General features: G+C 35.8%; 1 protein-coding gene across 1 annotated transcript in view; it reads right to left on the reverse strand.

The window, feature by feature from the left end:
- Nucleotides 1-15232, reverse strand: part of LOC149616338 (uncharacterized) — a 33063-nt gene extending 17831 nt beyond the window's left edge. Inside the window, exon 1 of the mRNA XM_089856688.1 lies at nucleotides 14208-15232. Within this exon, the coding sequence (XP_089712814.1) occupies nucleotides 14208-14673 (466 nt within the window). The 5' untranslated portion in view covers nucleotides 14674-15232. The remainder of the gene's footprint in view (nucleotides 1-14207) is intronic.

Here is a 15232-nt window from a genome sequence, read left to right on the forward strand (position 1 = left end):
AGTCTGCCTTTTGTTCTCATTCAATCGCTAATTGAACAATTATGTTATAAATTAAGTCCTTTTCCTAATTAATAACCAATATTCTTTGACTCTATCATTATTATACATCTTTGTTCGTATCAAAAATATCGTGACTTGGCAAGCGCAGGTAATTACCTAATAAACGTGTACATAAGGTTATGCATAAATCGCCTTATAAACTTGTAAATAGGGTTATGCATAACTCACCATATAATTTATACATAGGGTTGTGCATGACTCATCGTATAAACTTGTACATATCCCCTCGACCATAAACGATTTAGTGAATATCCCTTCGATTATTTTCATATCGGCAACGATTTAGTGAATATCCCCTCGACTTCCTTTTAATATTACTTACCTGCGATTGCCAAGTCACGATATTTTTGATACGAACAAAGATGTATAATAATGATAGAGTCAAAGAATATTGGTTATTAATTAGGAAAAGGACTTAATTTATAACATAATTGTTCAATTGGCGATTGAATGAGAACAAAAGGCAGACTTGGCTCTACATGGGATCTCAGAACGTTTTACGGCGGAGAGGGCACGAGCGAGGCTTGGCCCATTTTTGTACATGATAATGTTTTTCATAGGATTCAGTTTGCTTGAGCCCTTTTCGTTGGAAGTCGACCTTATATATTGAAATTGGTCTTAATTTATTGAAATTACTTCTAGTTAAAACTATTATTTCAACTGCTGACACTACTACTACTACAACAACAACTACTACTATTACTACCAACACTACTACAAATATTACTACCAACAATACTACAAATATTACTACCAACACTACTAAAAATATAACTACAAACACTACTACAAATATTACTACCAACACTACTACAAATATTACTACCAACACTACTACAAATATTACTACCAACACTACTACAAATATTACTACCAACACTACTACAAATATTACTACCAACACTACTACAAATATTACTACCAACACTACTACAAATATTACTACCACTATAAGTACCAACACTACTACAAATATTACTACCAACACTACTACAAATATTACTACCAACACTACTACAAATATTACTACCACTATAAGTACCAACACTACTACAAATATTACTACCACTATAAGTACCAACACTACTACAAATATTACTACCGCCACTACTACTTCTACTATTAGTGCCACCACCACTACTACTACTAATACTATTACTACTATTACTACCACTAATATTGCAAGTAAAATTAAATTTAAGGCAACTACTACTACTACTACCACTACTAATACTAATGCAACTACAAATTCGTTTAAATTTAAGGCAACTACTATTACTATTACTACCACTAATACTACAAATACAATTAAATTTAAGGCAACTACTACTACTTCTACTACCACTACTATTACTACAACCACTACTACTACTATTTATTTTAAGGCAACTTCTACTACTACAATTACAACCGCTACGAATAGCCAGCTATTAAAAACATTGTGAAAGTTTTAAACTCGAAATATTAATAATTACTTTACATTTATATAATTGATTCGTAATTATTATCCTTTTCAAAATTTAAATCTGTAACATAATATTGTAATTTGATGAACTGTGTCTATTCGCGAGAGCCGGCCCAATAGGCCTATCTTTCTTACGCACAATAAAACCTCCCATCCATCCATTCATTACTACTACCGACGCCGCGGATGAACCATATTGATCACTGTATTATGCAATATTTACGTTATGCACGCTGAAAACGTTAGTCACGTAATTTTACGTCTTAACGATTTTTTCGATGATTCACTTTATAATTTCATATTTTTTATCGATTTTTTAATGACGAGTATTTAAACACTGATAAAATACTTTTATTTTTATTTAAATTATGGGTGTAGGAAAATGCCTTCAACTATGAAAAGATATCCTTATTTCATATAAACTTCGCAAATTAACATTATAGCCCCATACGATATACAAACCATTTAATGATTAAATTCAACAAGTCACTGAGGGAGTCAAGAAGTTAAATTTCGCTTAAAATTATAGTTAAACTACGAAAGCAAATAGTTCAGGGTCTCGCCGCGTGGCCGTAACAAAAGGGAATCGTAGTGATACGAACATACATTGTATAAAAGTCTAGCCGGCCCAAATTATGTAAAAAAGAAAACCTTCCGTTTACCCCAATCAATTAGAAACGTCTGGGTTTTGGTTTTTGACATCACGCGATTATATTTTGTATATTATCGAGTCTGGTAGTTGGCTAGTCCAGTCTGTCAGACCAGACCTAGCCATATTCAAGCGTGGATAGCGCGAGTCAGACGTTAAATGTTAAGGCCGATGACTTAGGAAACGAAAAAGAAGACAATTTCAGTCTAGACATTGAGCAAGCAAGCCAATGAAGGCGCGGAAGTTTTACTATAAAAATTTCCTGAAAGTATATACATGTATGAAAGGATTTGGCACAATGTTGTTTACAACAGCTCGAGTTTATACTTAATAATAATTTACGAATATTCAATATTCTGCTATAAAAGGGTCACGAACTTAAGTTTCCAAACTTTGCTGAAGTTCTAATACGGATCGGGTAACTCTACGATAACCCTTTCCTTTATAGGAGTTGCGAGAGGTTTCTGGCAATCGCCATCGGTGTAAAGAAGTGTAAGACTAAGATACCCTTTAAGTTCCTTGTATTGCGACTACTTCGATTTTCAGCGAGATTTATAATATTTTTCAATATTTTGGCGAGGAAATCCCTTGCCAGTTAGTCATGCCTTAACATTTCATTGAGATGATAGCATGGATATGTACTACCATAAGTTCTTAAGATATGTTCCATAAGTTTGTCACTGGTTCTTGAGAGATTTAGTATGAAGTGACGTAGAGGAAAGGTCATAGATTCTCGTAAAGCGACGCCTGGTGAGGCGGTGTCAAATGCTTAGTAGAGACAAAATTGGGAGATGGACTGCAACACCGCGTGTAATCAATTCTTGCGTCGTACTCGAGCTATCTCTCAGTAAGTCTCTAGCATTACTAAGTATAGATAGTGTCAAACTTATTGGACATATCTCATAAACTTATGTTACCACGAAATATGAATTTCCATCTTGTACCTTCCAAAAGGCATTTCCCTTTGCCCGTTGAGAAGAGAAAAACTATGACCTCCATCATCAAACCTTGTGAGTGAGACAGAAAGTCGTAATTCTTCCGTGTGCGCATGGGCGAAAATTAAAACTCACCATTCAGGTTTCTCAAGAGTGCTTTTTCCCCATGTGACATAACTACTTCCGAATCACTTAAACTTAAGTTAAAATTTCTTTAATATTATAGGCCTACATTAAGATTCAGTTTTAATCACTTCAAATTACTTTCATTGCATCTTATACCTATAATTTTGAAAATGTTAAGGTTTCGAATTCTACTAGGAAAATAAAAAATTAGCAACTAGTTTTAACAATATTTAGTTTTATTCCAAACTCGTTCCATTTTCAACGCCCCAACAAATCAAAGATAAACTAGTCTGGAATTTATTTTTACGTTATCCCATGCAACAAACGTTACATGTTGAAACAGCTAAGTGTGTAATTGATTCAATTTATTACGAAACCTTGAGCGTGTAATAAGAATAAATGTTGCTCGTAAAAAGTTACATAGAAGCTCAAAAGTAGCAGTAGATGTAGACTACGATCCTGAAATAGACGAGTATTCTAATTTTATAGTTACTAAAAGCAAAACTGTTTAGCATAGAGTTCTGCCTCTGAACACGCTTAGAATATTGGCTAAGTGTCAAATTCTGAGCTTCGTTTTACAATACATGTAATGAGTAATAATGTTGTTTTCGGTGCAAGGCGGAGTGAATGACACAAACTCTAAACAGTAAATATATTTATTTTTAGTCTGATTGGTATATTTTAAAGTGATGTATGTACAATCCGTTTGATAGGGGCGGGGCCTATATAAAGCTTGTGTTCCATCAAATAGAGCTCTACTGGGCATGCGTGGATCTATTAGCTTTAAAAGCTAGTTAAGAATGATCATCGGTATTTTAGTTGAATCTATTTGCCGAGTCGTTCCACGTTTACAGTCTTTTGGCATTGCACAATCACTACTCCACGCAATAGTAACACTACTTCTTCATAATATTGTTATTGACACGCCCCTACGTAACGAACTGTACACCCCTTTAATGAGGATGCATGCATATGAGTGGTTCCCGTGTGACCGAACCCCATCGGTTCCTACATCCGTGGGTCCCTATGTTGCGGTTTCCCAAAACCGCAGTTTACACGTTTGGACAATTCCCTGAATAGCGAGCCCTGTAAACTCGGAATGTCGTTTATCATGGTCTGGTTATAAAGTTTATGACCAAAATTACCCCTAGACAAATTCCGGAAAAACTATATTCTATTGACAAAATTAATATATATACTTCTTATTATATGAGCACATTGTAATGCCTAAGTATAGAACGTCTTTAAGGGATAAGCCTATATGACCGAAAATTTAATCCCAGATAAAGTTACGTTGGGTTATTTGAACTTAAATAGTAATAGGTCAGGTAAGGTTAAGTTGGGTTATTTGAACTTAAATAGCAATAGGTCAGGTAAGGTTAAGTTGGGTTATTTGAACTGAAATAATAATAGGTCAGGTAAGGATAAGTTGGGTTATTTGAATACCAATTAGGTCAGGATAAGCTATTTGAAGTAAGTTGGGTTATTTGAACGCAAATAGAATAGGTCAGGTAAGGTTATGTTGGGTTATCTGAATACAAATTAAGTCAGGTTAGGTTATGATTAGTAATTTGAACCCCAATAATATTAGGTTAGGTTCATTTATTTCAACCCAAGCAGTAGTAGGTTCATTTATTTCAACCCAAGTAGTATAAGGTTAGGTTAGGTTCATTTAATTGAACCCAAGTAGTCTTAGGTTAGGTTTATTTATTTGAACCCAACTTGTAGTAGGTTAGGTTTGGCTATTTTATCACAAAACCATTAAAATCAGGTAAGGCTAGGTTAGGTCTGCCACTTTCTCCAGCATGAGTGGAAGCTATGTTGTTTGAGCTAAATCTGCCAAATCCGTATTGTCAAAAATCAATAGGAATTAAATATCTCCAATTACCTTCATAATTACATTATTATATAAGTCGGTTAAACTTCATCTCGGTTCATTTGTCACTGTCATCAACTGTGAGCAGATAAATGTTGACGCTCTGAGGATGAAATTTAACCATACCTGTTTGACTTTAATTGTTTAAAAACTGCTGTATAAGTTTGAATAAACAACAGTCGAAACGCAACAAAATCTAGCTTATTAAATCAGTCTGATATATAACCTTGATGAAACTGAAAATTAAATCGTATTTCCGCATCCTTGTTGATCTCTAAAATTTATGAATCTTTTTGACGCTCTTCACGGCAATCCTTTCTATACGAGACTTAATATTTCATTCACGGTGGTTGAAATACAGATTTAAACCTTTTATTTTAAACGTTGGTGAGTTCTTCTATAATAAATTCTAGAGCAATGCATTATTCACGTCATTTTATCTTTCTCCGTGCTTGAGAAATATTGTATTTTATACACAACTTTGTTCATAAATAACTAGCTAAGCTACTCTGTGATGTCCGGGGGTGTTTTAAGCGATTAGAAAGAACGAAGAGTTTCCTGTCTATGTAGAAACTAAACACTAAATAGTCTTTGGTCACTCTATAGTACGCGCCTACGCGGCATTATCTAACCGTTTTATCTACGCCATTTATCTTTATCCGTACTCGAGATTTGCAAACATAAGATGTGTGTCAAATCGAATTTTAATCAACAAATACAGTGACGGAATTATAGGATTTTATAGGAGAAACAATGTGTTTTTATAGGAGAAACAATGTGTTTTTATAGGAGAAACAATGTGATTTATAGGAGAAACAATATGTTTTTATAGGAGAAACAATGTGTTTTATAGGAAAAACAATGTGTTTTATAGGAAAAACAATGTGATTTATAGGAGAAACAATATGTTTTTATAGGAGAAACAATATGTTTTTATAGGAGAAACAATATGTTTTTATAGGAGAAACAATATGTTTTTATAGGAGAAACAATGTGTTTTTATGGGAGAAACAATGTGTTTTATAGGAAAAACAATGTGATTTATAGGAGAAACAATGTGTGTTAACAGGAGAAACAATGTGTTTTTACAGGAGAAACAATGTGTTTTTACAGGAGAAACAATGTGTTTTTATAGGAGAAACAATGTGTTTTTAGAGAAGAAACGACAGGTTTTTATAGGAAAATATAGGATTAAAAATGCTCATATATTTTTGTAATTTTGGTTTGAACTATATTGAAAAATTTCAAAAAATAAAATTAGATTTTACTTTGAAAAGAGGAACTTGATTAAAATGTAATATATATTAATTCCTGGGCGAGCGAAGCGACATCCGCAATTTCGGTGTTTAGTAATTTCGGTAATGTGATGCTAAAGTATAAGAAAACTTCGACTAGGTCAAAAATGTCGAATATTATTTGACCTTTCATGAAATTATAGGACAATATAGGATAGGTTCAAAATATAGGATTTTGTAGGCATTATAGGACCGATGGGCTCCCTGAATATCTTTTTAAATAACTAGATAAGCTACCTGGCTTAGCCCGGGACCTTTCCTGTCCATGTGGACGCTACACACTAAATACATAGTAGGGTCCGTAGGGAGGATTTATACCATTTACATTAAGAGATCAGACTACTTTGAGGACAAAATAGTCTTTACTTTTGTCCTCCAAGTAGCCTCGTCTCCTTATGTAAATAGAATATGAATCGTCCTAGCCTAGTCTTTGATGTTTGTTATTTTTTAAGAATCCAAGTTGCTTACATCTCTCAATTTCAATAAAACGATGCTTAATTATGGGTAAGCTAAAATGTTACGAGTCTGTAATAATAGTACGTACTTAACAGGATTAATAACTAGAGGACTCGCAAACGCCCCAACCTTGAGAAGAAATCAACCAAGCAAGTCATCTAATGAACCTTCCTACCCCTAGTATTACCAAAAGATGATAGTTAAAAACAAAAAGTATACTTCGTTGAACTTTGCTCGCGCTGTGTACTATGAAAAATCCCCCTTTACCTCTCTGAAGTGTCGACCCCCCTCTGTGTATGACTATCTTCACGGCCGTAGCACAGGGAACATGGGTGAATAGGCCCCTCAAGTAGCAGATGCTACCTCTAGTACCAAGAATAATATAACTTCAATACTTTGACCATCAAAAAACCTCTTCTCTGATTGGTTGGCTCATGTAGAGGTTGAGAGGAGGGTATTTGCTTCTCATTTCAAAACCGTAGCACAAGGAACATGCGTGAATAGGTCCCTCAAGTATCAGATGCGAGCTCTAGTACCAAGAATAATAGAATACTATTCTTTACAAGACTTTGACCACCATAAAATCTCATCTCTGATTGATTGGTTCATGTTGGGGTTGAGAGGAGGGTCGTTTGCTACTCATTCTACAGGGCATCTAAAGCCAAAGGCCGGGAATGGTGAACGAACCATACTTTTTGATTTGAAGCATAAACTTTTGGTATTACTAGCAAAAACCTATCAGTTTGGTTAGACCAGGGATAGATTTAATTTTAGAAGTAGGAATGGAGAACAGAGTAATGTGGGCGCGCGTCAAAGTCCCAGACCTCCTTCCCTGGGACGTGGGGTAAGAAAAAAGAGGCGGGTCATAGCGACAGAGGTATAAAGGAATTACATATTTTTCGCCGTCCCCGTCAGCAACTTCATCAAAGCGTAGTTTAAGTGAGCCATTAAGATAATTTACACTTTTCGTTACTTGTTGGAGGGAGGGGCTTTATACTGGGCTATGAGTCGGACAGAAGTAAATAATAACCGTTCTCCATTCCTACTTCTAAAATTAAATCTATACCTGGTTAGACTAGCTCCGTATCGACTTATGACTGTGCATAAATATCAAATATGCAAACAAACACAGCACTTTCTCAAATATGTATAAGACAGATTTGGGCGAAAATAATAATAAATTCTGTTCCCATTATTATTCAGAAAATGACATAAAATTATACCGATTTAAATCCTTTACATAAATATATTAAACATAAGCGTCAGATTTCTCCTTGACCCTGGATACGTAGAAGAGCTTCCACGCTATACTTGGCAAAGTATAGTGGTAGTCTACTTTCAAGGATAATTGAAAATATAGGGAAAGAAAGAGAGTGAGAGGGAAAGCTATACATAGGCGACGTTGCAATTTTCACTTCCTAGTTTGCCGACCTTGACAGTCATTTTTTAGACCCCGTAAAGGTTTACTTTACTAGCCATACATTGCTTGTGTTGTATAATAGAAGGAAAATATAGGAAAAACAAACGCCGCTCGCGTTTTTCAAGGCTACACTTCTGTATTTGTATTTATTTATATAATTTGAAAACGAGTTAAATTTTTATGTGGTTTAGGTTTATAGAGGAAATGTAAAATGCTTTTAATTGATCTGAATTTCCGAGTTGGTTGAATCAGGAATAGATTTAATTTTGGAAGTAGGAATGGAGAACGGTTAGTATTATTAGTAGTTCGACACATAGCCCTAGTGGTCGGCGTTTGGACAAGATAATCCACAGAATTTTGGTTAATCAGTTATCCATGGATAATAATCAGATAATTATTCGTGATTACATTGCATTAATCATAGACTTCCCGTGGATAATTTCAAATTATGGATAAAGATAAAACAAACAGATATTATCCTATCCAAATGCCGACCACTACACAGCCCAGTACAGAGTCCCTCCCTCCAACACGCAACGAAAAGTTTAAATTGTTTTATCGGCTCAATTAAACTACGTTTTGATGACGTTGCTGACGGGGACGGCGAAAAATACGTAACTCCTTTTTACCTCTGTCGCTATGACCCGCCTCTTCTTTCATACACCTCCTTCCCGGGAATGGGGGTCCGGGACTTTGACGCGCGCCCACATTACTCTGTTCTCCATTCCTACTTCTAATATTAAATCTATCCCTGGTTGTAGCCTATATATGTGATTTTTTTATTTGAATAGGGACTTCATAACTTTATTTACAAAGCCCAAATTTATGTATTAGCTTTCGGACCTCGGTCCTTTTTCAGCCAAATTTTAAATCGAAAGCTCGCGCAAAAAATTTAGTTTGTAAACAATCTTATGTTTTTAATGTAATTCCATGAATAATTTAAATATACAATAATATACAATTATAAAACACCATGGATCAAAAATTTAATATCTACGTTATTGAATATATTATGTTGAATGTTGATAAAAAAATCTTAAAACATTATCATTCAAGTGACATGGATATGTTCCATTAGCAGTGTTCTTACAAAACTACTTAATCCCTCCATAATGTATTTGAACCATCAACCTCGGGTCACTGTCCCAATGCTCTAACCATCCATGCTACTGAGGCCCGTTATTAAATTGCAACCGTAACACCATTGCGATAACTTACAAGGTTATCATCAACTCAAGGTTGTACACGCAAGACAATACCATTGATCGCTTAACCTGAGATAACACCATCAACGATGTTAGTGTTGTGGCGCTTTAATGGGCTACAGTATCTCAATTGATTAGGGCATTGGACCGTGACCGAAGGTCGATGGTTCAAATCCACTCTGTAGTTTTTTTAAGTAGTTTTCAACTCGGGTTCAGTTACCAGTGATTAAGTGTGTCTCCCGCAGGCAAGGGAGGTAGTATTCATGTTGAGGTCAGGGGTAAAACGTTTGGGGTTTTTAAAGTGGTTTTTATTTTCACATTTTTCATTTATACAAGCCAGAGTCAGAGAAGTTCTACTCTTTTAACTCTGATATTAGATGAGGTGGGTTGGAGGTTTCTATATTTGCAAAGATTATCATTGTGGGGGGTCAATGTCAAATGTAGCATTCATTTATTAAAGAGATCATTTATTATAGCTGGAAACTAAAGCTATAGAAGCCTGTTACATTATCTAGTACCAGGGAAAGATTTAATATTAGAAGTAGGAATGGAGAACAGAGTAATCTGGGCGCGCGTCGAAGTCCCGAACCCCCTTCCAAGGGCCGGAGGGGTATGAAAGAAGAGGCGGGTCATAGCGACAGAGGTAAAAAGGAATTACGTATTTTTCGCCGTCCCCGTCAGCAACGTCATCACAACGTAGTTTAAGTGAGCCAGTAAAATAATTTAAACTTTTCGTTACCCGTTGGAGGGAGGGGCCCTATACTGGGCTATGAGTTGGACTGAAGTAAATACTAACCGTTCTCCATTCCTACTTCTAAAATTAAATCTATCCCTGCTAGGCTTAGTACCTCTTATTTTATTTGAAACGTGTCATACTCTTTTAACGTATTTATGAATGCCTTCACCTACTTATTTTAATTTCAACAGATTATCCGAAGGGGGTAGACACTCAGGATCTCTGTGTACACCTGAGTTCAAAAGAGTTCAGCTTTGACAGTGCATTGAGTCCAAAGCCTTCGGAACTCACAGTTCAGCTTTGACAGTACATTGAGTTCAAGACATATTGTACACCTGAGTTCTCAAGTGTCTACCCCCTCGTTATCCGACTTGGTGTAAATAAATAAAGGATTTAGGCCTAGTTTATTTTACCTGAATTTATTATTTAATGCATAAGTAAACGATGCAATACTCGTAGTTTCATTGAAAATTACACGTGTCGGTGGCTGTATGACCCCTGTGACCTCGAGGTCAAAAACAAAGAGTGTCATCCTAGCGACGCCTCCTTTGTCAAATCAGAGGCACCTCTGAAGAGGAAGTAGTGGAGTGCGTGTTCAAAAACTATCTTCCCATTTTACAAAGATGGTATAAGACAATGTATGTACTTTTAGTTATGGATCTTTCTGTTTTTATATAAGACGTCAATATCTTATCTTTAAACATATTTCATAAGTTTTGACAATTTATTTATAAAATTTATTTTCAATATATTTCAAATATAACTCAGTATAATACTATGATTATTAATCAAATTTATGTGTTTAGTTGAGATTAATGTTATCCCAAGACCGATACAGGGTGTTTCAAAAAGGGTATAGTAGGACCGAACAACAATCCATGGGTTCTATGGACGATTTTCAGTCTGAAATGTTCATTGATATTTTGCTTTAAAGGGATTATGAAATGGAAATTCAAGTGATTTTTACCAATGCTTTAACTAATTATAAGACCAATTTGCACAGTGAAACATCCAAGAAATACTTCCGAACGATTTTAAAATTCAAATTGGTTTGGGATTACATAGATGATTGGAAATTAGCACCACCTACTAATCGCGTAACGCCCTGCCTTACTGTCAACAGAATTCCCGTTAGTTCAAATTGTTCATGAAATCTCAAACTAATTTGAATTTTAAAATCATTCGGAGATATTTCTTGTATGTTTCACAATGCAGACTGGTCTAATAATTAGTAGAAGAATCGATAAAAAAATCGCTTCATTTTCCACTTCACCCTCCCTTTAAATAAATAAGGACCTCCGACCAATCGCGTAACTCCTTGCCTTTTTTGTTAACAAAAAATCTCGTGGCACGCTTCATGCCGAATGAAATTTAGCGCGAGATTTGACAAAAGTTGCTCACTATGTGAAAATCGTAGCGCGAGATGTAGAGCGTGCAACGCAAATTTTGTTAACAGAAAGGCAGGGTGTTACGCGATTGGTCGGAGGTCCTTATTTCAAATTATTCGTAAAATCTGAGCCTAAATTGAATTTTAAAATCATTCGGAGTTGTTTCACTAAGCAGATAAGTCTTATAATAAGTATAATAAGAATCGTTTAAAAATCATTTGACTTTCCTGTTCAACCTCCCTTTAAGGGCCACCGTTGACAAGTTACTATTGGAATGTTTAAGGGATGACCCCTTAATTAAATTAGCCCTACCTTTCAGTTTCTTACTGAAATTTAAGGGGCCATCCGTAAACCCACTCTTTATAAATGCATCATGAATCATTTTCGACTCAAAATCGCTCACAGAACCTAAAGTACACTCTTTCACGACCACCCTGTATAATTCGATTTAATTTATAGCGTTGGCGAGTTCATAGTCTCTTCTAAGCCGGTCTCCCTGTGAAACCTGGGTTGGTAAAACAGTTTCGGGCTAAACGATCCAGAGTATAAAACCGCATGCATTCAAGGCCGCTAAAAACCAAAAAATCCCAGACGGTACAAAAAAATTGAAATTTAGACTAGACGGCCGGCATTTGAAATGAATCCTTGGTTCATTCGCGGAGGCTGGTTTTAGAACTTTTTTACTTTGTATTAAGTTGTATATTTTTAAATTGTGAAATAATGGTAATAATTAATCTAACGCTGCCGAATTTGCCGAAGGGCGAAATCTACTAATGGGAAAAATATTATAACCAATTTCTAAAAGTTAAGTTAGAGCTTCACCGTTTTATTACGTATTTGATAACGAAGTCGCCTTACTATTTTTAGTTCAATGTTTGGTGGTTTCATATTCCAAGGGAACTGAAGAAAATTGTCATTTAGCGTCTTTTCCAAAAGCGTAATGGTTAATATTGCAAAACCATAATAGACGGTTTTCAAAGGTCTGGAGTTTTTCTACATTGTTGTCTTACGGAACATCAGACAATGGACAACCAAAAGGCGTTAAATATGACTTCAAACATAAGTTTATAAGATATGTTCCATAAGTATGTCACTACCCATACTTCGTAATGTTAGAGGCTTAATGAGAGCTAGTTCAAGAACGACGTGAGAATTGACTACACTCGGTTTTGCAGTCCATCCTCCTATTTAGTCTGTACTAAGCCTTTGACAAGGCCTCACTACGCGTCACTTTACAAGAATCTATGACGTTTCACCTACGTCACTTCATGACAAGCTCTCATTAACGAGTGACACACTTATGGAACATATCTTATAAACTTATGCTTCAAACAATAAGGACTGTGGTGGACTGGTGACGTCTTTGGTTCCACCTACCGGATGTTTTATCTTAACCCTTTATAAAGCAGGCCTTACTATCTATGACACCCTTTTGAAAAGGTCAATGGGGTTCTATAGTTTGAACATAATCGGGGTAGGTATTTACAGGTCAAACGTATGGAAGTGTAGTTTTTCAGACACGTAATCAAATTATACGCCCTTAAAGTGACAAAGAAACAGTATTGTTTATTATTGTATTACTTTCTGAAAATATTTTAGAACTTTGAAGTTACTTTCATTAAAATATTTGCATCAGGTTGCAATTTGATATCTTCGTTGTAATCAAATTACATGAGAAAATTTCAATTATTGAGCAGAAATCTGTTATTAAACGTCATAATGTTAAAGTGTTTTCTTTTTTAAACACGACACCGATTTTAAATTAAATTAAATGAAGTTAGATGATGTGAAATTACTTTTGTTTCGCACGTCTGCCGAAGGGATACTTTAGCGTGCAAGACGATCATTAAAATTTGGATCGAAACATTTGGTTTAGAATAAAAATATAAAAAGGTCTTATTGTTTCAGAAATATATACTGTAAATATTCAATTTAGAAAATCTTTGACACGTTAAAGTGAAGACACATTTATGACGTCATTGGTGTTGCTATAGTTACGACATCTCATAAGTTGCTATTTCATGAAATGGACATTTTAACTTCAGCTATGGTTAAATAGATAAGACTACACAATCAATTTTCTTGAGTACTGGCTTACAGTTGGTCCTGTGACCTTTAGTGAAGGCAGAATCTAAGCAATTGTCATTGTCAATTCCCAAACCCTAGATAGACATGGTTACCAGACAAGAAAACGGCAAGTCTGCAGTTGACGTTAGTTTTCTGTATTCAAAACACATCTCACGCTATATATATAGTTCTGTTTTTATACTCGACAGATAAGTTAGTTAACCCTTTTTTATATCTCTGATAAGTCAATCACATAGATCCCCGGTGTAATTTTATCAGTGAAGACATCCAGGACAGGTTGTCAACTCAAGAATTTTAAAATATTTTAGGACAGTGAGGATTTAATCGGCGTTTTTACAATCTGTTTTTTTAAAATGATTCGTAGAAATTTTTTGTTTTACTTTTCTGATAGGTCTTATAATCAGTAGCAAAATCGATAAAAAACATTAGATTTTCCACCTCACCCTCCCTTTAAACGTGTATAATTGTTATCTGAATCAAATTTTATGCTAATAAACAGGACACTTACATCCCCCATTTGGCGAATCAGAAGATACCGATGAAGGTTCACTGTTTCCTGGCGTTCCATAATATCCTTCGTCTGACCAATAGTTCCTCAACGGTAGAGCGTTTTCTATAATGGGTCCAACAATTGGCGTTGGCTCATGGGACGCTGGTGAAATATTTCTAGTTTCATAAGGTCTGAATCTTTTAATTCGAGCACTAGATGGCGATGAAGGTGGGGTTCTACGACTATTAGGCGATGGTGAACTATTACCACCAACTGTTCTGTATTGCGAGTCTTTATCGTAAGTAGGGATCCTCAATGATAACAAAGGTTGCATTACACTGGGTGCTGGGGAAAGATTCCGTTCATCATAATGGTTAAATCTTTTAATTTTGACGCTAGATGGCGACGGAGGTGATAACGCGCGACACACTGCAGCGGGTGTTGTAGGACCCGTTACGTCCAAATCTTCGGAAGTGTCACTCATTGAAAGAAACCGTAACAGTGCCTATTATAACCCTTTTATTTCCTAAATCGGATAGCAACGTGAGAGGCTGCCTCTAGAAGCGATTAATTTAACTTTCTCTACTCGAAACGATAGCGGTAGAGTGACTGATACATTGTATCAAGAATCGAAGTGCCGCCGCCGCTAGCGAGCCAAGGAAAAATTTCCGCTAGGCGCGCTGCCAATCGCGCCGGTAGAGAGGAAGAGATCGGGAAACGACCTCGAAAAAGCACGGATGAGTGCTAAAGCCGAGACTTTAATATTAACACGAGAGGAACAAACGCGAGAGGCGCTGCTATCGACTTTTCTAGATAAAAGGTAGCCTAGTCTAGTTCGAGATGGACAAGATAGGAGGCGTTGTAAATGGCTTGATTTTGCCTTTTAACTAGTCCGCGAAAGGCTTTAGCCGTCGTGTCTCGAAGTGAGGAAAATGTTACTGTCTGGGAGCTTCGAGGAGGGGAATGTCTCGCTTAGGAGTTTGGCTACAAGGTATATTAGGAAAGGGTTTCGTAGTAGCACGTGCTCAGGAGATGGGGATTCC

Source organism: Phalangium opilio, unplaced genomic scaffold (genome assembly GCF_054372755.1).
Source record: "Phalangium opilio isolate 3A_F unplaced genomic scaffold, DU_Popi_V2 ptg000217l_1, whole genome shotgun sequence".
Lineage (NCBI taxonomy): Eukaryota > Metazoa > Arthropoda > Arachnida > Opiliones > Phalangiidae > Phalangium > Phalangium opilio.